This window comes from Mytilus trossulus, chromosome 3 (assembly GCF_036588685.1).
Source record: "Mytilus trossulus isolate FHL-02 chromosome 3, PNRI_Mtr1.1.1.hap1, whole genome shotgun sequence".
Lineage (NCBI taxonomy): Eukaryota > Metazoa > Mollusca > Bivalvia > Mytilida > Mytilidae > Mytilus > Mytilus trossulus.
Window position 1 is genome coordinate 63,685,426 of NC_086375.1, and position 27,498 is coordinate 63,712,923.

Here is a 27,498-nt window from a genome sequence, read left to right on the forward strand (position 1 = left end):
CTTACTATCTGTTTGGTCATATCGATTTCTTTCATAATTTTCCTTTCGTTCGTTAATACAATTATTGTTATGTGTTTTGTTTTCAGTGTTTCCCTTTTTTTGTCAAAAAGGGGGTTGGGGTCGGGTGCTCTTTTAATGTTATCAAAGGCATGCGTGATTTTTAGGGGCTTATGGTTCTCAATTTCTGGTTTGCTGTTAAGGTTCAATATCTACTTGACTTTACTTATTTCAAATCTGCAGTTTCTTAGATCAATGATTATTTACAATTACTATACTAGTACTACAAATATATAGTAATATATTTTGCATAGGAGGAGGGGTTGGCCATTTGCTTTTTTGGGGGAATTCGAAGAGAATCCTGATGTGTTTGTATTAGTGCTTATATAAAAAAAAAAGATGTGGTATGATTGCCAATGAGTCAACTACCCACAAAAGATTAAAATGCCACAAACATTAACAACTATAAGTCACCGTACAGCCTTCAACAATGAGTCTTTCAAACAATTGCTTGTCTGTTCTAGGTACTTTACCTTTATATCCAATCAAAGGTACCTGTTCATTTTTTTTTGTTATTTTGTTAACTGTAAATTGTTTGAATGAAGTATGTCAAAGTTTGTTGCCAACTTTTTTAATAAACCGCATAACCATAACATTGGGGATCTATAGGATTTTTTTCTAGATTTTCTATTTATTAATTTGCATCCATTGCATCATATGATTTTATTTTTTAATATATTTCACTCTTGCATAAAGACACAGAATATAATATTCCTTTTCAGGTCGTCGTGTGTCATGTTATTTAGGGGTCTTTTGTATATGTAGCTTTCTATACGTTATTGGTTCTGCTAAAATAAATGTTGAAGGCTGATCATAAAACAATTCCATACACCAAATATAGTTGACCAATTGAATTGCATATAGTATAAGAAAAAAGACCAAAACTCAAAAACTTAACTTTGACCACTGAACCATAAAAATGAGGTGAAGGTTAGATGACAACTGCCAGCTAGACATGTTCATCTTACAACCATTCCATACACCATATACAGTAGACCTGTTGCATACAGAGTAAGAGAAAAACGACCAAAACACAAAAACTTAACTATAACCACTGAACCAAGAAAATGAGGTCAGGTCAGATGACACCTGCCAGTTGGACATGTACACCTTACAGTTCTTCCATACACTAAATATCCTAGACCTATTGCTTATAGTATTTGAGATATGGACTTGACCACCAAAACTTAACCTTGTTCACTGATCCATGAAATGAGGTCGAGGTCAATTGAAAATTGCCCGACGGGCATGAGGACCTTGCAAGATATGACATACCAAATATAGTTATCCTATTACTTATAATGAGAGAGAATTTAATATTACAAAAAATCTTAACCTTTTTTTCAAGAAGTCACTGAACCATGAAAATGAGGTCTAGGACATTGGACATGTGACTGACGGAAACTTCTTAACATGAGGCATCTATATACAAAGAATGAAGCATCCAGGTCTTTCAACCTTCTAAAATATAGAGCTTTTAAGTAATTATCTAACATCGCCGCCTAATCAGCCGGCTCACTGTCCCTTTGTCTAGCTTTCTGCAACAAAATCGCAGGCTCGACAAAAATGAGGAATCTTATAAATTATACAACTGATATATTCCTTTGAAATATTTTTTTCATGAAAACAACTGAGACAATAATCTGATTTTTTTACTAAATATAGTGACATTTCACTGTCACTTATGTACATTTGAATGTTGATGAGTCTTTGCATATTTCAAAATCCTCTTTTTACTACACATTGAGCCCATAGTCAGCTTAAGACTGAGTTAAGTTTCATTTATTCAAATCCTGCACAAGTTCAACAAAAATGTCTGCTAATAAACACTTGAACCACCTTGGTTACCATTCTGTACATGAACATATCTCTCATATAAATTTTGCTGATTCCAGGTATCAAAATTTTCATCCTCCAGTATGTGTTGTGTACTGAAAAAAAAAAAAAAATTGTTATTAAATTAAGTTTGTTGATTCAATTGAAAAGTAATGATGAATGATAATTATAATATATTATATTTTATTGTTATTTGCATCTTTGACAAAAATATGGTCTGCTTAAGTCATTCTCTTATCTGAAGAAAATGGTCAATTTTATTAAACCACTTCATTCTCATGGATATGATGCACATAAAGTAAGAGTTAATTCCCTTATATTGTTTTTTTTATCTTTATAAATTAATTTTAAATTATAGTACCCTTCATTCTTGAAATTTGGTTTTACATCCAAATGAAACTATATTGAAATTATACAGCATAGATAATAGTATAAAATCTTTAAACTATTAAACATGTTAAAAGTATACCATTTGGTCTTAAAGTCTGTGTATAAATGTGCATTTCATAAATAAATATAAACTATAAATTTTAACTTCCATTCCCAATTTATTCCATCAATTGGCAATTTTCTTGTCTGACTGTTAAATGTAAGATATATTCAGTCTATTTCCTTATCAAAATAGTTAATATATAATCATGATAATGTCTATCATTTTTTTGTTTCATTTTTGAGGGATTGAAATCATAGCGCATTGTAAATAACCCACTGTTGTTACCCTGAACAGACACATTTGGATTACTTACCCTTAATATATTCTAGTCATATTGTTTTGTATTAACAAAATAATTTTGCTTTCGACATTACTCGTTGTTGACTCTCTATTTGATTACTGTTTTCCTGCTGTATGTATATCAATCATACATGTGCATGTACTGCAAGTGGTTTTGTTGATATATATATAAAAGTCCTCTGTTTTGAATTTTTGATTCATAGTGAACATCTTTCTCTATCCTGTATATAAAGCAAATGTACATACAATTACTAAATAAGCTGAATATATACTAAATTATTCAAAGCAAAATTAAACTTTGCATTGTTATAATCAACACATGAATACAAATTTGCCAAATAAATTACCAAGAATTTTTTTTTATTTTCTTGCTCTAATGAAGACCCATTGGTGGCCGTTGACTGTTGTCTGCTCTTTGTTTGGGTTGCTGGTTCTTTGACATATTATCCATTTCCATTCTCAATTTTATATATTTATTATGTATTAGAAATTGTTATGCCTCTAGCAATTCTGCTCAAAACATAAAAGTTACAGGCAAATTTAAAACATACATGTATTATAATAGTGTACATGAATATACAACATGTCCATTGTACAATGCAAGCTGAAATTTTATACATTTTGGGGGCACTCACAACCTAGTTTTAATTTAAATTCATGAACCACCACTGTCATAACACCGCTCTGTTCCGCAATAGCAAATCCGGGGGTAATTCCGTATACGTTCCGAAATTAGTATTCCGGTATAACTTCCGGGGCGTTCAACATCATCAGCAGCTAAGATGAACGCAGCATCCTCTACTATGTTCACGAAGAAAAAAAGGTAAGGCAGACATGAATAGCGTTATCTTACTTTAAGATTTATATTTGATATGTGATATGAGTGCCAAAGGCAACTAGAAGCCCAAATGCAAAATGACATGTTTTTTTTTTAACTTTTTAAGCGTAACCGTACGTAGAAATTATTATAAATCAAGGAATGTATCTCCCTCATGCAAAGCTCTGATTCCTTTCACGGATTTGGCTATACTTTTTGGTCTTTTGAATTATAGCTCTTCATCTTTTATATATACTTTGGATTGCAAATATTTTGGCCACGAGCATCACTGAAGAGACATGTATATATTGTCGAAATGCGCATCTGGTGCAAGAAAAATTGGTACCGTTAATTTTATTGTGTTAGTCAGTTACTGGCAGTAATACTGCACTTTAGTCAAGTGCTATAAATTGGGATGCCAACTTTTCTGCTAAAATGACAGAACTTTCAATCTATTGTGTACCTATCTGAACACATTTGACCCCCCCCCCCCCCCTCCAAAAAAAGAAAGTAAGTTACGGTGCAGTCCGGTGTATCCACGCACCTAAGACTTATGACTTCACTTCATTCAACTGATAAAACCAATAATTGGATAAATTTGTGTGAACACATTCATAACATACTTTTATTTCATAAAATTTTCTGTTTGTATGGTTTCATCCAGAGCAAAAAATATTTCAATCTGATATTAATTTGACTTAAATAAAACAAAAATAATCTGATGATGTAATTTTTTTAATGGAAATTGGCCAAATATGGTAAATCACGGGATTGCAGTTATTTATTAATTCTTGAACTTATCAATTTTATTCTTTTTTATCCCTTCGGAAGGCTATATTTTTTGCTCTGCATCCTTGGAAGTGTGTCTGGTACAAACCCAGCTATATTTCGTAGTAAAACATCTTTCCTTTATTTCAAATAAGCTATTTTTGGAAGGCATGCGCGAAATCACCGGACATTGGAGGAACTCTCAGAACAGGGGTTTTCCTAATTTTGGACACACATTACACAAAATCTAAGTCTGGAGCTGGCATGTCAGTTAACTGCTAGTAGTCTGTTGTTATTTATGTATTATTGTCATTTTGTTTATTTTCTTTGGTTACATCTTCTGACATCAGACTTGGACTTCTCTTGAACTGAATTTTAATGTGCGTATTGTTATGCTTTTACTTTTCTACACTGGTTAGAGGTATAGGGGGAGGGTTGAGATCTCACAAACATGTTTAACCCCGCCGCATTTTTGCGCCTGTCCCAAGTCAGGAGCCTCTGGCCTTTGTTAGTCTTGTATTATTTAAATTTTAGTTTCTTGTGTACAATTTGGAAATTAGTATGGCGTTCATTATCACTGAACTAGTATATATTTGTTTAGGGGCCAGCTGAAGGACGGCTCCGGGTGCGGGAATTTCTCGCTACATTGAAGACCTGTTGGTGACCTTCTGCTGTTGTGTTTTTTTATTTTGGTCGGGTTGTTGTCTCTTTGACACATTCCCCATTTCCATTCTCAATTTTATTAAAACAATAACAAGAACGATTTTGTATGTGTTACTGTGTTCATATGACGAAATCAGCTGATGCGCGATATCACGGGCCGCGCGGACACCGGGGACTCCACTGTATATTAATACAATGAAAAAAAATTGATAAAAATTATTTTAAAATTCTAACTGTCTGACAACATATCCAATTATATTACATTGATTGCTTAGAAATAAAATAATAAAATGACCTTTTTTATCATGTTTATTTTTATATTTTTCAGCACTGGAAAGAAATATTGTTGTGTCCCAGGATGCAGTCATACATCTGACAAGATAGGACCAGATGGAACAAAATTTATACTTCACCGTATTCCCATGTCAGAAAAAAAAGCCCATATTAAAAAACTGTGGATTCAGAGACTTAAAAATGTGAGGGCAAACTTAATTGTTAATGACAGTACAAGAGTTTGTAGTGCTCATTTTGATGGACCATTTACACATGAATCAATTCCAACTATCTTTCCTTCTAAGCCAATGAAGAAGGTGACTACACGTCGTCCACTTTTTAGAAAAGAAGTCCATTCAGAAAATACAAATACTGACACAGCGGAGTTAGACGAAAATGAAAATATAAAAATACCAAACATTAGTATCATGAAGGATCTTAATATTGCCTCTGACATTGACAAAGTAAATACGTGTTCATTCAGGACAAGCTGTACACAAACTGAAATTACTACATTTACAACCAATGCAAGTACATGTACAACAACAGACAATATTGAGACAGATATCAAGATCCATTCTGTGAGTGTAGGCATTCAGACAGACTTGCCACAAATAACAATTGAAAATGTGAAACATGATAATGCCAAAGTGAGATTTTACACTGGATTTGTTAATTTTAGTGTTTTTTGGATGTTCTTTTCAGTACTACTTAAACATGGAGCAGATAAGCTGAATTATTGGGAAGGAGAATCCCGATCCATGGGTGAAAAATCCTACCAACAAGAAGGAAATTTAAAACCAGGAAGAAAGCGCTTTTTAAGACCAATTGATGAATTCTTTATGGTTATGATGCGATTGCGACTAGGACTTCTGCAGGAACATTTAGCTGATATTTTTAGAGTGTCTGAATCCACTGTTTCTCGTATAATGAACACTTGGATTAACTTTCTATTTGATAATTGCAAATCATTAGTAACCTGGCCAACACGAGAACAAATAGTTTGTAACTTGCCAAAACTTTTCACTGGGCATCCAGATACAAGAATTGTGGTAGATTGCACTGAATTTTACATTGAAAAACCTTCATCATTAAAGGCTCAATGGATGACATGGTCTGAATACAAGCACTCTAACACCTTCAAGGTACTGATTGGTGTAACACCAAGTGGCATGGTAACTTTCATTTCTAGACTGTGGGGAGGAAATGTGTCAGATCGTCACATTGTGCAACATGATGAATTTTTGCCAAAACTAAGCAAAGGGGATGTAATTATGGCTGATAAGGGCTTCACCGTAGAAGACCTGCTTCCAGCTGATGTGGGACTAAATATGCCACCAAGAGTCTCAACGAAGAAGCAGATGTCACACCTGGAATTTTTTAAAACCAATAGCATTGCTTCTGCAAGAATAGTTGTGGAAATGAAAATGGAGCAAATAAAAAACTATAATATACTAAACTCTCGTTTACCAATATCTGAGGCTCATTTATCAGAGCAAATGATTTTCATTTGTGCCGCATTTACAAATTTGTTGCCTCCACTTCTTAAATAAAACTGTTCATGTATTTTGCTTGCTAATCATGCCAATTTAACTTCCAAAATTTAAAACTTATTAAGACCAAATAATGGAAATTCCAAGATATTCATATATTTTGTATTTAATGGTTGTACATACACAGTGTCAGGGATGCAACATAATCAGTTGAAATTGTTGTATACATTTTTGTATGCTTAAAAGCAGAATCGATAGAAAAATATGACTAAAATTATATATAGTTATTTTCAGTATGTCTGTCATGTCTGTCATTAAAAATAAAACATTTTAAATCATGGGAACTCTTTTAAAAATATTAAAACACAAGTTTATTTTAACAAAATTGATATATACTTGGTGTATTTTTGTCAAAAGAATCAACACTTATATGAAAGAAATAACCTTTACTTTAATTATCAAATGATTATATTATTTAAAAACTTTAACCTACATTTTATAATTCATATATTTCTTTCAACTGTTCTGTCTGTTGTAAATGGAAAGTGTCAGGAGTGCAACAATTCTGGTTAAACACGGTGTTGATATACAATTTTTTTTTATTTATTATTATTGATATTTGAATAATTTTTTTTTGGTGTACGCCTTCTAAAAGGGTTACTCTTACATGGAAAGTAATTTATCTTCATTTTCTTATCATTTGTTATCATTATAAAATCTTTTTTGAACCTGAGCCTCCAAAAAAAATGAGGGAGAAAAAAAAAAAAAATGTAAAACAAACTGTATTTATGACAGAAACTAATAACTATATTTCCTGCAATTATTTGCAGAGCAAAAAAAACTGTCAATCTCGGTTTTGAATTCTTTTCAAAAGGTAGTAAGCAATGTGTTCATGTTATGTTTTTTTTTGTGTTATATCCTGTTAATAAAAATGATGAAACTTTTTTAATCATTTCTTGATTTTATTGCCCTCTTGGATTTTACAAACTTTAATTAACATAGAACCTAAAATTACGAAAGAAAAAGTATTTCAACTCGATTGACAAAAACATTCAGTTCCTGCCTCATTTATTTTGAATTCACTTTCATCCGCCATGTCCATCCTCAACAGATGTTGATTTTGGAGAGAAATTTTAGGTGTAAACAGTTTGTCTGTCCATCTGTCAGTCCGACATCAGTTTCTCACTCTTTTTTATTTATTTGTTCTTGAAGATATTGATTTGATATTTGGTATATAATTTTATAATGACTCGATTCCTATCAATTTCGAATTTTGTCTTAAGTCTGATGATTTTGTCCAGAGTTATGGTTCTTGGACTTTTGTTTTGGCATGACTACTTTTATTTTTGTTTAAATTTGTTTTCTTTATTTTGTACATAAATCAGGTCATTAGTTTTCTGGTTTCAATTGTTTTACATTTGTCAGTTAACATGGTTATGGCCTTTTATATCCTACTATGCAATATGGGTTTCACTCACTATTGAAGGTCATACAGGTCTTTGTAAATTTCTGTGACATTTAAATTTAGTCTCATGTGGAAAATTGTCTCATTGGCAATCATGTACCACATCTTTTTATTAATATTTATTTCATTTATACGAACCATGAAAACTTAACTTTGACTATTGAACCCTGGAACTGAGATGAACCGACCAGGCATTCATGTATCATACAATCATTTCATTCAACAAATATAATAAGATAAGAAGAGGGGCTAAATAGTATGTACATGTACATTGTACCTGAACAAAGGGACAAGAGGTCAGTATCATGAGTCTATAGCTAGACTCAATGTTCTTATAGGCATACATAATCTGATGTACAGTAGTTGTCGTTTGTTTATGTAATTTATATGTGTTTCTCTGTTTTTTATATAGATTAGACCGTTGGTTTTCCCGTTTGAATGGTTCTTCACGTCTAGTAATTTTGGTGCCCTTTAAAGTTTTTTGTTCAGTGTGAGCCAAGGCTCCGTGTTGAAGGCCGTACATTGACCTATAATGGTTTACTTTTATAAATTGTTATTTGGATGGAGAGTTGTCTCATTGGCATTCATACCACATCTTCCGACATCTATGATAAACATGATAAAACACCAAGAAGGTTTAAATAATTTAATTAACAATAACACCTTTGATGAATGATGATAACAAATCAATTAATAAACAATGTCATACAGCAATAATAAGATTCTCATTTAAGTACAAAAATATGGGGGAAAAAAATATTTCTTACAATTTACAATAATTTGATTTTGGATGTAACGCATCTTCTGATTGGCTGACGTCGTTTTGTTTATCAGCCCATAGACATAATATAGTCATGTGACCGTGACGTTTTTTCATGATTTACTCCGGTTTAAAATGAAATTTAGAATTAAATTATAAGAAATAATTATCACTGTAATATTTTTTCTGTCTATTCGAAATAACATAAAATATGTGGTGCACACTTTAAAATAACCCGCTACGTGGGTTATTCAGTGTGCACCACATTTTTTATGTTATTTCTTCATAGACAGAAAAAATATTACAGTTATTCCTTAAATGTCAAAAAAAATAATTGTTAAAACTCCTAAATCATAAAAACTTAATTTCAAAAATCATAATGTAAAAGTCTCAAAAATCAAAATAATCCTCAATAAGAAATTGCCAAAGTAAATAAAAAATATGAATAAGAGCTCGAGATGAACTTTAATTTGTCTCAATGCTGCACAATCAACTGGTACATACCAATGGAAAGTCTTATATATAGGTCCAGTATAAAAGAAATGTGTAGTCATGGTAGTGAGAGGTTATTATTATATAGTTTCTGAAACTCTGAAGCCTTTCCAAAATTTGAAAATGCTACTTATATTAAAATAAGAAATTAATCATTTCGACGACATGAAAATGAAAGTGCTTTGATCAAATAAAGCAAAATTGAAACTACATTAAACAATGGCTCGTCCCATAATGTTTTTGGTAAAACTTATACATCTGTCATAGCCCCATACTAATAATACAATGTATATATAATAACAATTCATGTTTACAAACAAATTATTTGAGTAAACTGTGACATGTCGAGTACTTGCAAATATCATACATGTACATGCCATAGGCATGATAGATAAAGATAATATTTGCCACTTACATGTAATATAAAACACCAACTCATCCATCAATGACATCTTTTCTACTTTAATAAAAGAATTACTCCATAATGCTTTATGCTATAAACTATTGCCATCAACATGATCAAAGTTTTTGGATGTTTTTATGTTTGTTTCATTTACATGTATACAAGTGCCAAAAAATTAGAGATAATAGTCATAGAAAAATTTGTTTGTGGTATGATATAACCATGATAACTACCGTATAGTCATGATACAATGTAGTATTAAAAAGACTAAAGGACAAAATTAATGTGTGAATAATAACTAGGAATTAAAAATTATAAGCTTCTCAATGATCAAAATTAATATTTGTCAAACTGCTATATATTCAATGATTTTTTTCTGATAAAGTGTGTGGTTCAAGTTTTTTTGAAATTTTTATATTTTTGTCAAAGTCATGAAAGTCAATGAAAGTGTCAAAGTTAATATTTTGTAAAAATTTTATGAAAATTAAATGAGCAGGGAACATTTATTGCTGTTTATATTTATATCAGCTATTTTGGATATACATGTATATTAAAGTAGGTTTCTGATAGTCAAAATGGTAGTTAACAAGATAAATTCTAATACAGTGGTTTCCCCCGTTCTACTCTCCTTGTAAATATTTCTGGTATAACACAACCAATATAAAATTCTTTGAGCTTTTGCAACATAGAATTCCATGTAGATTCATCAAAGTTAATTCTCTCTACACTGATACCTTTTTTAGTCCAAATTACAAAATCTACCCAGTTCAGTTCATACACTCCTAACTGACCCTGAACCTGATACATATAATTACTTGTGTCTTTTAATTCAAGCTGTCCATCTACTTCATTGCAACAGAAGTTGGTATCTTTGGCACACTCAATTGGAGTTTTATTCCTCCATGGTTCCTCTTTACTGTCTGAGCCATACGGACATTTTACTTCAACTAAGCCAACACCACATTTGTTGCAAGTGACCAGTGAATCAATGCTAGCCCCTAAAAAGGGATATTTGGGGTTGACTAATAGTCCACGAGACTCGACTGTAGTATTTCCACATTCCTTTGTATGTTTCTGAATGTACTGACTTACAGCAACCGATTCATATTTGCGTCCATACTTTATGCTCTTGACCCTATCTGGAACAGTCACATATCCACAAATTTTTTTCAACAAATTGTCTGGCACAAGCTTTTTTCTTTTATAAACTTCTCCCATAACAGATGCTGTTATTAAGTTTTTTCGAGCCTTTATCCAATTAGTATTGACACTTTGACCTCTTGTTCCCTCTTCAAGGGTTTGACTAATTGCATCTGTAACTTTTAGGTTGTCAAAAAAGTGTGTGAAGTCTTTAACACAGGTATCACGTGTAAGACTTACAAAGTCACAAAACATATAGTCCGGGTAGAACAATTCCAAAAAAGGATCAATATTTGCATTTTCAAACCTAAGTGTCTGATATAAAACACACTGTGGATATGCATTCTCCAACCCTTTTAAAATGTCATCTAGAAAAGTCTCATTCTGAATCTCCTTAATAGGTCCAGCTTGGTATATTCCAGGATATGGTCGGACTTTTTTTGTTTGTGTTTCTTTTTCTGTCTTAGTAAAAGTTATATCGCAGACTCTTGCAGGACTTGGCTTTCGCTGCAGAGGTCTAGGACGATCCCAAGTACACTCACTTGATGTGCATGAATCTTTGGTTTTAACTAAAGTATACAGTAAAGCACCTACATGCGCACAGAGACCAGCCCCACCTGCCTTACAGTTGCATCTAGCATTGAAGATATTTCCAAATTTTCTACCTAGGCATACATTTAAACTATAAAATTTGGCAGTCATGCCAGATGTCCCAATACTAACAGACTGTTTCATAGAGGGTAAACACTTGGACTTGATATAGCAAAAGTCTGATAAATCACTATATAGTATATCTCTGATAAACCCTTCATTGCATAGTCGTTTTGCCTTTTTCATTTGTCGGTCAAAGTGCAATCTTGCTCCTGTTGTAGGGTTCTTTTGGTAGAGAAAATAACCGTCTACATCTTTTGAGGCCAAACCATTTGGAATGTCACTAAAGTCTAGTGTCTTCCAATTTGAAATCTCATGTACAGGAATTAAATCCTCACCTAAGTTCTCATCTGAGCTATCTGGATCTGAATCCATGTAACCAGACATTGCTCGATAAACCCGGTTTACCAATACTTCCTTTAATCCTGACTTTTTCAATTTGTGTTTTTCTAACCACTCTTGAAGTTTTGTCACTTTCCATAATTTTAACTCTGGAAGACTTGAGTGTAAATCTGGTGGTTCCTCTGTTTCTGATTCTTGTAGATCTTCTGATAACATTTTCAAATCTGAAAGAATAAATATACATAAGAAAAAATATAATTTACACATACTTGTTACTGCAGGTACATATTAACTATTCACCTAAACTAAAGTTATTATCCGGAAACCAATGTGTCTTCTGACGACGACGACGCAGACTACTTAGACGACGACATCATACCATTATACGATCCCAAATTTTTTTTGGGGTCGTATAAAAATTGGTGCCATACAAATTTCATGAATATACAAGTAGTTACTGTAGTTAATCATGGATCACCAGAGGCTATTTAATGGTGGAGCTACTCCACCGTAAATTTTTCAGCTCAACCCTTACCATGAAAATTTTTAACAATTTTTACTTCAAAAGTATAAATTCATGCCTTCATTACAATTTTTTTTTACAACGGCTTTAACATGTTTAATTTGATTATCTTTTTCCTAATTTTAAACAGATAATGATCTTGTGTGATCTTGTGTGATTGTAATTTCAATATCAGCACCACCCTTAAAATAAATTCTGTAGTGATCCCTGAGTTTTGTTCTATTTCAATACTTGAGTGACTTTTGGTATCACAAATGATACAATATTCTGATCACAAAGCAAAATATATACATGTAGATTCAACTTTTCACTTTTAAGACTGATATGTATGATATTAATCACAAACAGTAATTCACATAGTTATGTGCATGGCAGCAGTTTATGCTTGCAGAAAAAAAAAGTATGATGTTTTTTTTAAATTAAGTTAAGAGGGGTGCTTTTTATTGAAATTACTACATGTACTATGTAATTTCAGTTTTTATAACACATTTCATTACAACTTGATGTAGTTCCTAACTTTGATATAACTGTATACTCAGAGTAGACTCATGAAAACTGTTCTTGTCATGCTTATACCATGTATACCTCATTGTTACATTTTAGTGTAGTTTTAATGTGTATATGTAACAGTGGTTTGATTCTGCCAGTGCACTTTATCCAGAGGAATAAAATACCTAGTGATTTTTATCCACCAACAAAAATTCACTAGGTTTTTTTTTTATCCTGGTCCAGTGTAAAACATCCACCAGTCACTATAACATTCTAAAAAAGCTTTTTTGAAGGGGAAATATATATAAAATTGGGCTTATTGATATTTTTTCATGTAATTGAAACGTGCATAGTTGATCTATGTAATAAATGGAGAGTTCTCGTCCAAGGAATGTTCACACTATTGTTTTTGAACCAGGAATGATTACACTAGTGATTTTGTACCAGAATGATTGCACTATAGCTAGTTATTTTATACCGGGATTGATTACTCTAGTGCTTTAGATCCATACATTGATGAAGTGTTTAGTACTCATTATTCATTAGATTGACTCAGATTATTTAAACTGGTTCCTTGGAAATCTAATTTTAATCCTTTTATTTATGTAAACAATAAATCGGTCTAAAATAAACAAAAACAACAATATCAAGATCGACCCTTTCACACTATTTACATCCAATATTCTCAAGGGAAAAACAGCTACCCGGAATAAAAACATGGTGGAATGAAAGTACACTTACATATATACATTGTGTACCTACTGATTAATGAAGGATCTGACTGTTTAGGTTTTTTAATGTGTTTAGACTTTCCATTCTCAATTTTAATTTTAGTTTAGACTTAGAAGTAATTTTTTTTTTTACCTTTAACTTACTCACAGTACAATACTTTAAATACCACTGAAGTGGATGCTAGGGGCCAAGGCCCAGCTTGTCAGGCAAATCAGCCATTGGATGTCAGAGTAATCTCGCACTATAGACGCCTTCTTGACCTTGTTGTAGGGTATGAATAATTCATTCATTGTTGAAAATCCTCCAGGGACTGTCAAGATAAAAAACGGGAATAAAAGGCCTGATCATTGATAATTTTTTCCCATGTACATGTATTGTGTGCAATTTTGACCCATGCACATTTACTCTTTTAAAGTCTTTATCTCTTTTTTTCTATTTACTACATTCATTGTCATTCACCTGGGACATACTCAGATAAATTCCTACCTACAACCCTGACAAATTCAAGTTTTTTTAAACCATTGTGCTAAACTTATCAATTTGTCGTTACTGGTTGAAAGACACAAACGGCAAACACGGCGCGAAAAAAAAATGTGCCAACAAATGAAGAAACGTACCCCTGAAAATAAAGAACGACGCATACAGAACTGTCAATCATATACTTACAATTATGAGAACTTCAACCAAGTAACTAAAACATCTCTACTTGAATGGTACACTGTATTGTGTCATTGCAAATCGTTATTATCGGTAAAATTCATCAAGGTGTAGTGCAAAGACTGCGTTCCTGAACGCCCCGGAAGTTGATTTCGAGATAAAACTAAAGATCGGAACAAACACGGAAATACGTCCGGAAAAAATATTGCGGAACAGAGCCAATGGATAATATTATGATATTAATGAAATTGGGGTACATTTTTTTAAAGTAATTACTACAATGTATTGTCAATGGATTATCATTTCTAATTAGTTTGTATATATATATATATATATATGACTATAGCCTATAGGATTAATATATACCTTGATGAATATCAAGAAATTGTACAGGCATATTAAATTTGTAACATATCCTGCCATTCCTGGTCATGGGGGATACATGTTAATGCATGTGTAAGCTCTCAAATGGGTGGGTGATTCAGTGGTTAATTTCAATGAGTAAATTTCTTTTAAAATGTGAGATATAAATTTAGAGAATGGCTATCTATTTGTTTTTTGTATATATGTGAAAGAGAAATCTGTGACTGTGATCGCTTTCCCTTTGTATTTTTTGTTTATCAAAGATTTAATTTTTATGAATATAACATTTTGGTGTATATGAAATTAGGGACACAAAAATGTTTTTCCAAATGAAATATCATACCAGGTATAAAATAGCCCAGTGAAAGTAGGTGTCTTTAAATACATTCCAATGATTTAGTTCATGGACTTTTGAGTTGAACCCGATACGTTCAGCAGAATTCGTGTAGCCTCAGTAGACTATAATTTGGGGCCTTGAAATTACCCCACCCCCTCAGTTTTTGGAATACAGAATACAGTTTTAGAGAACTTACAATCTGCATGAAACGTGATCATACGTGCTTTCGAATTTTATTCATTTTGGTCCGTATTTGCAGTTAGAGGTTTACAATGTTCTATTATCTGAGCAAGAAGTGATTGCGTGAAAATTTTCCATGGAGATCGTGAAGAACACCTTGACCAGTTTGAAAACGGATGTTGACAACTTGTGTGGGTATAATATATCCGGAGACAAGTGCGGATACCTTAGACCGAAATCCGAATGTAATTCACCAGTAAATAGTTGATTCAATACCAGTATATTATAAGGAAATGATGATATATTGGATTTCAATTTTCATGTTTGATATAATTTTACATTTTATTTTTGCCGTTTAAATCATTTCTTTGGAGCCGACTTATTTGATAGTAATTAACTGAAATATCTGGAATAAACCTTTACCTTTTGCGTTGTTTAGCATAAAGATTTTATTTTAAAAAAACATCCAAGAATGTCATTAATGCAACTTTTCAGCATGGAATGCCAAATCCAACGTCAAATAATGGCCGCCATTACGTGTTGACAACGTCGTCTAGTGAACCGTATCACTGAGCGGCGAAATCCTTACTCAGGCGCTTCCGGTTGTCCTACTGTAGGGGGTTCGTGACGCGGTAATGGTGACGTCATCTATTAATGTTGTTGTGTTTTTTTGGGGTTTTCCCCACAAAACGCAGCAGAAAAAGTCCAGCGTGCGATAAATTCGTTATACGGTTAACTACTGACCCCCTACGGATCCATAGATGGTGAATAAAATCCATAGGGGACTCGGCCTCCGACCTCACCCCCTATGGATTTTACTAACCCTCTATGGATCCGTAGGGGGTCAGTAGCGAACCATATAACTTATAGTATGGGGTTAGTAAGTTTCATATGGGGTTCATGACGCGTTAATGGCGACGTCATCCATTAAGGTAGCAATACACAGTTAGAAGTTTAGTTTCGCATTATGGCCCCTGTGAATTTTTTAAATATGAAAGTTTTTGTACAATAAAATTGATTTTTTAGGTAATTGAAGAATAATATAGCCTTCTTAGTGGGTTTATATGAACATTTAGATTGATTTTAACATGTTTTATAGGCATTTCAATGATTGACAGTCCGTATTTTCCTATCCGTACCGTTCATAGGTCCATAAATTATTGTAGTGTTTATCAACAAAGATTTTGCGCTCGATCTTTTCAATTCAATTTTATGAAAAAACGAGCAGGAAGACATATGATTTTTTTTGGACCACTTGATAGATATAAACCTATGGATTCAGGAAAGGTATCACTGTAATTCATTGAAATTTTCCTTTAGACCAAATTTGGGAGACTTTTGTGACATGTTGACCCCCCTTTTTTGCTATATTTTGTATCTAAGAAATGCAAATTGTTGCCATGGTTACACCCAAAAGGGATTATATTTCACCCTTATGACCATTAGAAATCAAATCTATGGAAGATTCTCTTTCTACAAGTATATACATGCATAACACACATATAAAGCCTTCTTTGTTAGACAGGAGGGGAAAGGGGGTGTTTAAAAGAGTGTCAATTTTAAGTTTTTTTCCTAACTGTGTATTGCTACCTAATGTTGTTGTGTTTTGTTGTTTATTTTTCAACAAAACGCCGCAGAAAAAGTCCAGCGTCCGATAAATTCGTTATACGGTTAACTACTGACCCCCCTACGGATCCATAGAGGGTGAATAAAATTCATAGGGGACTCGGCCTCCGGCCTCACCCCCTATGGATTTTACTAACCCTCTATGGATCCGTATGTGGTCAGTAGCGAACCATATAACTAATAATGTTTGTGTCATTTGGTCTCTTGTGGAGAGTTGGTTTCATTGGCAAACATACCACATCTACTTTTTTCATACATTCACCTGCGGATAAAAGTATATTCTCCGCGCAAAACTTCACGTGCTTCTAAATGTATAATTTTACTGTCTTTTGTTTCGGTAGATATATGCTTTTATAAACTTCAGTAATTGTATAAAATGTTGTCCAAATAATAAATCTGATCATGAAAGATAGTTGTTTTTAAAGCCGAGACATTTTCAAATACAATTAAGCAATACGCCTTCTCGGAATGAAAATGCCTACTTTTCATAAAGAAATTCTCAGGAAATTCAGTTCTTTGCAAACCTTTTTAATAACTTAATAGTTTTACATAGTTCTCTGCTATCCAAAAAATATAAATGGTAAACTCAGTCAATGCAATGATAAGTTTTGGTAGAATATAAGTAAAATATGTTGATATTTTTAATAGTGTCATAAAGTGCAAGAAAACAAACCCTGCTTAACCAGGTGTTAGCAGCTTACGTTACAAAATCCTACTCCCACTGCAGTTGTTGTATCATTTTGTTATTTATTACCCAAGAACTTCAATGTAAGCATTAAATAACAAGTAACACAACAGATTTAAGCAAAACAGGTCGTATTAAATATTAATATCTCTAAAAACTTAAAAATTAACAAAAAAGAAAATGGAAACCATTTTTTAATTAAAATTTTATTAAGGGTTTATATAAGTTATATGGGCTATATATTACTCTAAGCTGCTAATGAATACATTGAAATTGCCTATTAAAATATATTATACACTATCCGGTCACCTAATGTTACCATAACAATAAGAGGAAGATACTTTAACGTGAAAGAATATGTGTTCATCAGGAATACTTGTTAATCATTTGAATTTGAGCGGTCTACTTTTAATAAACTACAACGTATAATAACCGAGTCGTAAATCTTGGTAAAAATGCATGTATCTTTTCGGTACTAATATTTCGAGAGTGATCGATGACAACCTTGTTTTGCCACATTTCAGGTGTGATGAAACCGACATTCAATCTTTGAAGCCTAGAAAGTTGAGCTTAATGACAATGATTTGCACATTAGAGATAAAGACAAAGATATCAGAGATATTGTAAGAACAAGCCCTGTCGAGTTGCAATTGTCAAACAAATATATAAAGAAAGAAGATATTAATATAGTGCAATCGAAAGTCATTATACATGCAACTTCACGACCAAAAGGAAAATGGCAGACAGACAAAAGAACACTCAGCACTTTCTAGAAAACTTAGATTTATCAGCACGACCCACCACAATTGTGAATTGAGATGATCCTTAATTCTGAAATAGTAAGCTCACCGTATAACTTATATATAGCATCAATTGTATTGTTCATGATAGTGCGGAAAATGAGTAAGAAAGTGCATCAAATCTTGCCATGAAATCCCCACAGACACGTATTGAAAACCAAAAGAAAAGGAATGGCGTTTCAGTGCTTTTCTGTATAAGCCACGAACAAGGAAAAACGAAAGGGATTTAAAGTTCAACAAATAGGATCCTTCGGGTATACACATAGGACCTATTAATCTGTTTCTGGTGGTATCCATTTGACGTTGGTCTGTACTTATTCATCCCGTCATTGTATTATTGTTCTATGATTATTTTTGTATTCTTGTCTTTCCTTTTTGCTAATAGGCTTTGTATTTATGCCTTTCTGTGTTTTTTTGTTATATACAACGTGGCTCTGTACTGATACACCCCGTCTTTGTGGCATGGTCAATGTATGTTTACATATTTGCTTGTTTTTTAAAAGTGATTAAAATAAATACCATAATGTTGACTGCTGTAACCCTATTTTTGCATTTTAACCTATTATGTCTGTTGGTTTTGTTCACACATCGATATCAATATCATGGAATTTTATGCAGCTGTCATTCAAGTGAGAGGTTTATCTAGCTATAAAACCAGGTTTCTTCCATAATTTTTTACATAAGAAAACGCATGTTCCAAGTCAGGAATATGACAGTTGTTGTCCATTCGTTTGGTGTGTTTGAGCTTTTGATATTGCTATTTGATGATTGACTTTACGGTTTTAAATTTTCCCTGGAGTTCAGTATTTTTGAGATTTTACTTTTTTATGGTGATCTGTGACATGGACATTTTGAAACCTTCCACCATGTCATGAGAGAGTCAATTGAATATTTTGAGAACATACTTTAGCCTTACAAACATAATAAATCCTTGAAAAAATAACGTAGGCAGCTTTTTTTTTTTTTAAAGAAAACTTTGAAAGGAAGCACATGGTATGGTATATGATATCAACTTGGATATAAGTCAAGGTATGCGATACATTTAGCTGTATCAGTGGTATTCTTTATTACAAATGCAGTTGGATAGATTCGATCAACAAAATTACCAAAACTCATATTATTAAAGAAGACATGCCATCTATGTAGGGATATTTTAGAAAACATACCATCTATGTAGGGATATTCAAGAAAACATACCATCTATGTAAGGAACCTTATATCAAACAAGACATGCAACCTTTTGTCGACTGACAGACAATAGTTTCGTTTTAAAACAGAGGCGAAAGATACCAAAGAGAGGTTTAAACGCATAAATCGAAAACCATCTGACAATGCCTTGTTATACATTGGTCGTTGTTTTTAAAGTCACGTAGAATGGCAAATCGATCATATATAGCGCGTCCTATATTTTACATTTCAGCAAACATAAAGATATTTTCCATAAAACTAAGTCATCATTTGTAAAATGAATGTAGACTAATAAAGTAGTATGTTACTTGAAGACCAGCAGGGTGTAAATTAGTCGAGCGACTCAAGAAAAAAAATAATTTAATTGCTTATAATCACAAAGGAAATGCTCCAGATAGATCTTTAAGTATTATATCTTTAATTTATCTTTTTATGCAATATCATATTAGAACTTTAAGTAGGTGTGCTTTCTGTTTATGACGAGGGCTGATTTATATAACAAATTAAGGCGTTGACTGTAACTTTTATGAATTTTATGAACAATATTAAGCAATGGTAAGAATAAATCGTCCGAACAGTTATCTTGGTAATAGTATATACTTATTTTTAGAGGTTTGCTGAAAAACAACATTGACCGTACTGCTTTATATTTTTGTACTTTTTCAGACAATAGTCTGGCTCTCCGCATATATCTAACACATAGATCATTTACTGAAAACGCTTTATCTTTAAACATTAGCCATTTATTCTAATTCACTGTTGCAGTGAACACAACCGATGTTTAAAACGGAAGCATAAAAGTAATTTCAATATTTGGATATGAAATGATTGTTTACGAAGTTTCACGATGTGTCATTATTTTTTACCATGCAAAAGACACTGTGGAAGGCGTATCTACGAATACAAGAGAAAACTTATAATATTCCTATGTTATTTATGTTATGAAAGACCAATCAAAGTTTGCAGTAATTTGGTATGATAAATTTGAGCAATGATTAAGAGAACTTTTGCTTTGCATATTCAATTAATAAAACGGAAAAAAAACGTAATCGATTTTGATATTATATACATTTTTTCTGTAAAAACGAAAGTCCTCCGTATTAAGCGATGCATTTTCTACAAATACGTTTTAGATGTTCTGATTTTGTTTGATCCTTTCTCCAAAGTTATGAAGTGTGCAACCATATAAAAATTAGGTAGTAAAGATGAAAATTTATGAGTGTTAAAAGGTACGTATATGTTCATAATTTTTTCACATAAAATACAAATTATAATGATGAATACGATATAATAATGTAAAGTTGGCCATATATCAGTTTAATATTAAAGTTAACATTCCCAAAACAGTGTTTATTAACATAAACCTTTATATTATTGTAATAATTTTAATTGGTCCATTGAAATAGAATACCTAACAATAAAAGATTTTTTATTTAAAACCCACATGTACAGGAAAAGAACAACATGGGAATACTTTGCAAATTAAAGCTAAACCGGTTATGTGAAAAGAGCGAAGCGGTAAAACAGTTGCCTTGTGCAATACTAATGCAATGTTTATTTGCGCGGTTGAGTCTTTTGTTTGCAAACAAGATGACAAAAGTTAAAACTGATGGAAATGGTTTAGAATTTTCAAATTTGGTCGAAAAAGACTATTCAGACGTGGCTCTGTACTTTTACATCCCGTTATTGTGCTACAATATTGTAAAATGTTTTTGTATTCTTGTCTTTCAATTTTTGCTAATGTGCTTTGTCGTTTTGCCTTTTTATGTCTCTTACATATACATATGACGTGGCTCTGTACTTATACATCTCGTCATTGTGTTATTGTACTATGGTAAATTTGTTAATACTTTCCCTTCATTTTTGCTAATATGCTTGGTCTTAATGCCATTTTGAGCTTCTTTGTTATATTTTTTTTTTATAAAGACGTTAAGCACGTTATTGCGTCAATGCCGTAAAATGCGACAGAGCAATTCGATAAATAGCTCTTCTATGAAAACTAACTAGTTCATCTTTATGAAATTGATATCAATAGATTAGGCAGGTATTACTGTTTCCAAAAATATTAAAAATATTCTTTAACTTTTCATAATAGTTTCAAAAAATGATACAAATGTTACTTAAACGTCAAAAATATGCGTGTCAGACGTAACAAATTATTCGCAAAATAACTTTTGCGGGAATTTTTGTGGTCTAATAAAAAGTTGAAAATCCGCGAAAATTCGCATGAATGATAAACGTCTAATATAATGTATGACGCCATTGCTGTTTTTTGTGTTGATCCAACGGTAAAAATTTATTTTTTCAAAAACGAATAATCCTCGCCATGGTCAGGTTTCTGAAAATGGTAAGTTATCAAAATTTATCGCTTTTTAAAATATCAGATGATATAAAATTTTGTTGTTATAAATTATTCCTACAAATGTGCTTAGATGGACCATTTAAAATCCGGAATTTTACAGCACTCGCACCACAAATAAAACCGCATTGGCCTCCGGAAAATGTCTTGCAAGATTGTCCAATGTCGAATTTCGCCGCTTTTTACAAAAACACCGTCAGTTTCAACGTCATTTTATTAAATATTCAAATTGTAGCATATAAAACAGTGCTTTTTCGTAATTGTGCTTTCACCCCACAATACGATAACATACTTTTTGATAAGCTGTAAAGTCGAAATGACTTCTTTTTTTAACAAATCAAATGTCTTGCATGTTTGTCAACTGAGCAATTTTCTTACGTTTTGAACGTTTTCGATTCGGGACGCTATACATATATGTGTTTTCAAATTGTTTCTAAAAGTTTTTTCTTTGTTTTGGTGTTAAACACCACATCATGTATAAGCGACATTTGTTGTATTTTATTGACCTGTCATCAAAGGTAGGAGAAGCCGGACATCAGGCGACCTTAAGTTAAAATAGTTGCAATAACTGTCGATTAGGATCGGAGTCGAACAAATCTCGCCACGAGCGTATCTTAAAATTATCATGCTTTTTATCACTCTATGAACTCATTAGGCAAATCATCCTCCTAGGTCATCGAATTAAAAGCAGTTCGTATTATCATATGATATATGAACGATATTTCATTGTTTTTAAATAACAAGTACGGTTCGATTTTATGTTTTAAGATCAGGGGACAAAACAAAATAACCAAATTACAAATTTCGAAAATAGATAGAATCATAGAAACCACGATAAGAACTGCAATATATAAAAGTATTTATAATCAAATAGAAAATGAATAATTATCTAAAATGAAAAAAAACCAACATATGGTAATTTGTCCATAAATAGGTAAAATATTAATTACAAAACAAAAGAATTTCATATCCGAGACAGAGAGAATTAAATATTGTAAAGAGATAAAGAAACTAAAAAGAAAAGAGCAAAAAAAATAAAAATTACAATAAATATAAAGAAAAATACAACACAAGCCGAATCAGAAGTCCGAAAAGTTCATTTGCTTGCGTACCTACCAGTAGCAAATATTTCATACATATTCAAGACTTTGATATCGATCAAAATTGATTACAATCAAAACGAACAAAGTATACTCGATAATCGATTACCGACGTAAAACGTCAAATTTTGACGTTACAAATTGGGACGCAATATCGTGCGTAACGTCATAGTGATTAAGATTAAAACACCATGTTGACTGCTGTCCCCCTATGTTTAACATTTTAACCTATTATGACCGTTTGTTTTGTTCACACATCGTTGTCAATATAATAAAATTTGATGCGACTGTCATACAGGTGAGAAGTTTAGCTAGCTTTAAAGCCAGGTGTAATCCACCATTTTCTACATAAGAAAATGTCTGTATGAAGTCAGGAACATGACAGTTGTTATCCATTCGTTTTATGTGTTTGAGCTTTTGACTTTGCCATTTGATTGGGAATTTTCCTTTTTGAATTTTCCTCGGTGTTCAGTATTTTTGTGGTTTTTTTGTTTTAACTATATAGGAAGTTATTTTCAACACAAAACAGTTGAAAAAAACGGTCTGGAGAAAAACAGTGCTGAAAGAACCGATGGTAAACTATCGTTTTTTCACAATATTGAAGGAGTTTTGGAGTTTAAACGTTAAATTCATAAGTCTTTATAAATCCGGACAATGCTACTTTGACGCTTTAAAAAAGAATTGATATCCTTTTATACATAATTTAAAATGAAAAATAACGTTTTCTCCCCTCATTAATTAGTTTTGCATTTATCCTTTGATACGATCAATTATAAGACTAATGGTAATTTTCTTTGGTAGGTATAACACAAGAACAATTTGAAAATGAAACCATCATGAAATATCGCAATTACTTTAACAAACGGTAACCTCATTGACATGTGTAGAATTAAAATAACGGCTAACTGTTAAGAAATTTTTCCCGCAAGTAGTAGAAAGTAAAATCACAAAAATACTGAACTCAGAGGAAAATCAATTTGGAAAGTCCCTAATCACATGGCAAAATCAAAAAACAAAACGCATCAAAAACGAATGGACAAGAACTGTCATATTCCTGACTTGGTACAGGCATTTTCAAATGTAGAAAATGGTGGATTAAACCTGGTTCTATAGCGCTTACCCTTTCACTTTAATAACAGTCTCATCAAATTCCGCTACATTTACACGATGCGTTAAATAAACAGTCACAATTAATAAAATAGTCAAAATATGGGTACATCAGTCATCATCGTATAGCAATTTTAAAAGGAACAATTTAACAGGACACAAAAACATCTAATATCTACGAACAAATGTATTGATTTGAGTGTCTGGCGTCAGAAACAAAAAGAAAATTCAAATCTCATTTTTGTGAATTTCTAACTACTTCTGAGAAATCGATCGACATTTTATATACAATTGCACAAAGTTTGCATATTATGACAAATATTATATATCACTTTAAACCAATCGGAAGTGGCAAAATAATCAAATTTGTGTTATCGATTTGCATACAAATGAGAAGCTAATGCAATTTCGTCTTCGCTATATGATAGAGTTACAGTTCTTTGAACACTTGACAATATTTTACGAAAAGGAGCAAAAGCTTATATGTATAAATATTTACAGTCTCTTTGTGACGTCATGTTATTAGACAAAATAGTCCCATCGTAATTTTTTGAACTAAAGATACACATGATTTTTGACCGTTTTTCTTTTGGTGTAACGTTTGTTAGTGAGTGATCCTTCTGTCAAAAATTAGATACAAAGATATCAGTGATTTTAACATAAAAAATACTCATTGGGGTTTCATTTTTTTCTCTTGATTACAATCATATGAAAACAAACAAAATAATCTTAATAATTTATATGCAGACGGTAGATCAGCATATTAGGTAATCAAAACAACAATACAGACATGATTTGTATCAGTCCCAATAAATAAAACATAAAAGTTAATTCCAAACTTGAATGGTTTAAAATTACAAAACTAATAACTTTTGATTAACTTATTTCTTTTTATATGTAAACAGTACTCAAAATAATGGAAAAAAATATACCTCATTGTCAAACAAATAAAAGCATGATTAAAATCACTAAGTGCATGATTTTATCTTGGTGGAAGACATCCACGAAATAGAGAACATGTATATTCGATAAATTTAAATTTCCTTTGAAGGAACATGAACTGTCAAATGCATGTTCATCGATTTGACTCAAATCCTCATTATCGGATTTATAACGTACTAAACGTATATCCAAAAAATAAAAAGTCTAAAATAAATAATTTACAATTCATGAACTTGATGATTTGTATCATTATTTCGTCTAGATGCCACCCAATTGACCATCGAGACGACTGTCTGCTGATAGTTATATACACCTGATGTAAATATAAATAAAAAAGATATAAATAGATTTCACACTCGTGCAATTGGAATTTTATATGTCTGTCTGATTTCATATTATAGGTTAAAAATATGTTAAGAATGGTTTTAACCTATATGAGAATGAGTTTTTGTGGATCGAATTAGTAAACCAAAATGACTTACCCTTGTTTTAATCTAATGTTACATTCTTTGGGTATACATGGGTAAGTCCATTATATAAAGGCAATAGTAGTATCCCGCTGTTCAAAATGCATAAATCGAATGAGAATGAGTGCAACAAAAAACAAACGGCAATGCAACATACATTTAAAAGACAATTATATCAACTGTCGTATTCCTGACTTGGCGGTACAGGAAATTTTAATCAACATGATGGGTTGAACCCGATTTTGTGGCTAGCCAAACATCGCGCTTTATAGCAAGGTTTAATATACCGCTAAAATGACAACATTACATGACGGATATTCAGTACAAATATACATAAGTAGAATGATAGAACATTTCGACATGTTTACCACAGAATAACAACGAATAAGTATAATTAATTTAGGACAGCACACAACAAGAATGTGTCCAAAGTACACGAATGCCCAACTCGCATAATCATATTCCATGTTCAATGGACCGTGACATTGGATAAAAAATCTTATTTGGCTGAAAATTAGAAAGATCATATCATAAGGAACATGTATACGAAGTTTCAAGTTGATTGGACTTCAGCTTCATCAAAAACTACCTTGACCAAAAACTTTAACCTGAAGCGGGACGAACGGACGAACGACCAGACGAACGGTACGACGAACGAACAGACGGACGGTCGCACAGTGCAGAAAACATATACTATCGTAGGTGGGCATAAAAACAGCATGATTGAACAACCAACTGTTTTTTCACACGATTCTATCAACGCCACAAAAAGTGACTTCATAGGAAAATTTGATAAAATCAAAATAAGATTTGTAATCTATGTTATTTGATGTATTTAATAATAATAACAAGAATATCAGTATGGAATTGTGTTACAAATTTCACAACAAGCTGCACTATCTAACTTTGTCGTCATTTCTTCCAAATTAAACTGTGCAAAACAAATAAATCCTGTGCACATAGTTGCTTTAAACTAAAAATAAGATTGACAAACGGAAGGGGTAGGAAATAGCTGTCACATTCCTAATCTGGTAGAAGAATTTTCCGAAGAAAATTGTGTGATAAAGCTGGTTAAGTTGCTATTTAAACATTCATAAACTTGTATGAAAGATATGTATAGTTCCGTTATCATCATATACATATATATTGTATAGTATAGTATAATCCTGACAGATATCATATCATCAATATGACAGTGACTTTGATCCAGCACCCATAAATGTGTGCACATACATGGACATCACACAAATACAACAAACTAGAACACTGATACAAATAAGACAACTAAAAAATTGTAGTTGAAAATCAAGTTGACAAAGACGTCGATAACTGTGTTTTTATAGATTATAGTACATTTTGTCTATAGAATACATTTTTCAATAAAATACTAATTAAACAGAACATGAATAGAAGGGTAAATAAAATGGAAAAAACACTCAGTGTAAATACCTCTTGTGTCCAAATAGCACAACATCAGGACTCCCATGAAATTAGAAACGCGAAAGGTAAAAAGACTCAATAGTGGACGGCTTAAACACAGTCTCTTCAAAAGTCATACTTCTCTAACCTATAGATAAAACAACACAAAAAAATAGCTCGAAGGCAAATCAAGGAGAGACTAACTAAAGTAAATAAAAGATGCACAACTTCAACAAATATAATCTATAACTCTAAACCATCGTATTATTTGTGAAGAAGATAAATCGATACATGTACTACGCCACACACGAGTTAACTTGGTATATTGCTGAGGAAAAGTTATAATTTCAAAAGTGATATCGTCTCATTGTCATAGATTCTGGTTATAAGATGACCTCTGTTACGCACAGCGGTATACTACTGTTGCCGTTAGTTACGGATGAAGCTGCATCTGTGGTGACTTTAATCTCTAGTTCAGGAGGATACATATTGATAGGATCAGAAAAGTTTTTATTTTTTTTAATTTTTAACCAACAACAACAACATATCTGTTTGTGAAATTAGTGATTTCACTTCTTCAATCTTCCTATTTCTATTCTTTCCACAAGTGTCTGATGAAACTTAAACTCAT

General features: G+C 32.0%; 1 protein-coding gene and 1 long non-coding RNA gene across 3 annotated transcripts; both read right to left on the reverse strand.

Annotated features, from left to right (window-relative positions):
* Positions 1-1,712: 1,712 nt before the first annotated feature.
* LOC134709626 (uncharacterized) lies at positions 1,713-15,518 on the reverse strand. Its single transcript, XR_010106005.1, has 3 exons — positions 15,191-15,518; positions 2,640-2,847; positions 1,713-1,988 (listed from the first exon to the last, which is right to left on the reverse strand). It is a non-coding gene; the product is annotated as an uncharacterized LOC134709626 (long non-coding RNA).
* LOC134712093 (uncharacterized) lies at positions 10,343-14,380 on the reverse strand. Of its 2 annotated transcripts, none has more exons than XM_063573247.1 (2): positions 14,304-14,380; positions 10,343-12,117 (listed from the first exon to the last, which is right to left on the reverse strand). In XM_063573247.1, the coding sequence occupies exon 2, from the start codon at positions 12,107-12,109 to the stop codon at positions 10,358-10,360; it is 1,752 nt and encodes a 583-aa protein (XP_063429317.1). In that variant the 5' UTR covers positions 12,110-12,117; positions 14,304-14,380; the 3' UTR covers positions 10,343-10,357. The 2 variants fall into 2 exon arrangements, with proteins under 2 accessions (XP_063429317.1, XP_063429318.1); XM_063573248.1 differs by lacking the exon at positions 14,304-14,380 and adding an exon at positions 13,770-14,155.
* Positions 15,519-27,498: the final 11,980 nt, after the last annotated feature.

Bases quoted from the DNA above. Each gene is read 5' to 3' on its own strand.
- LOC134712093 (XM_063573247.1), bottom strand. From the start codon at position 12,109: ATGTTATCAGAAGATCTACAAGAATCAGAAACAGAGGAACCACCAGAT.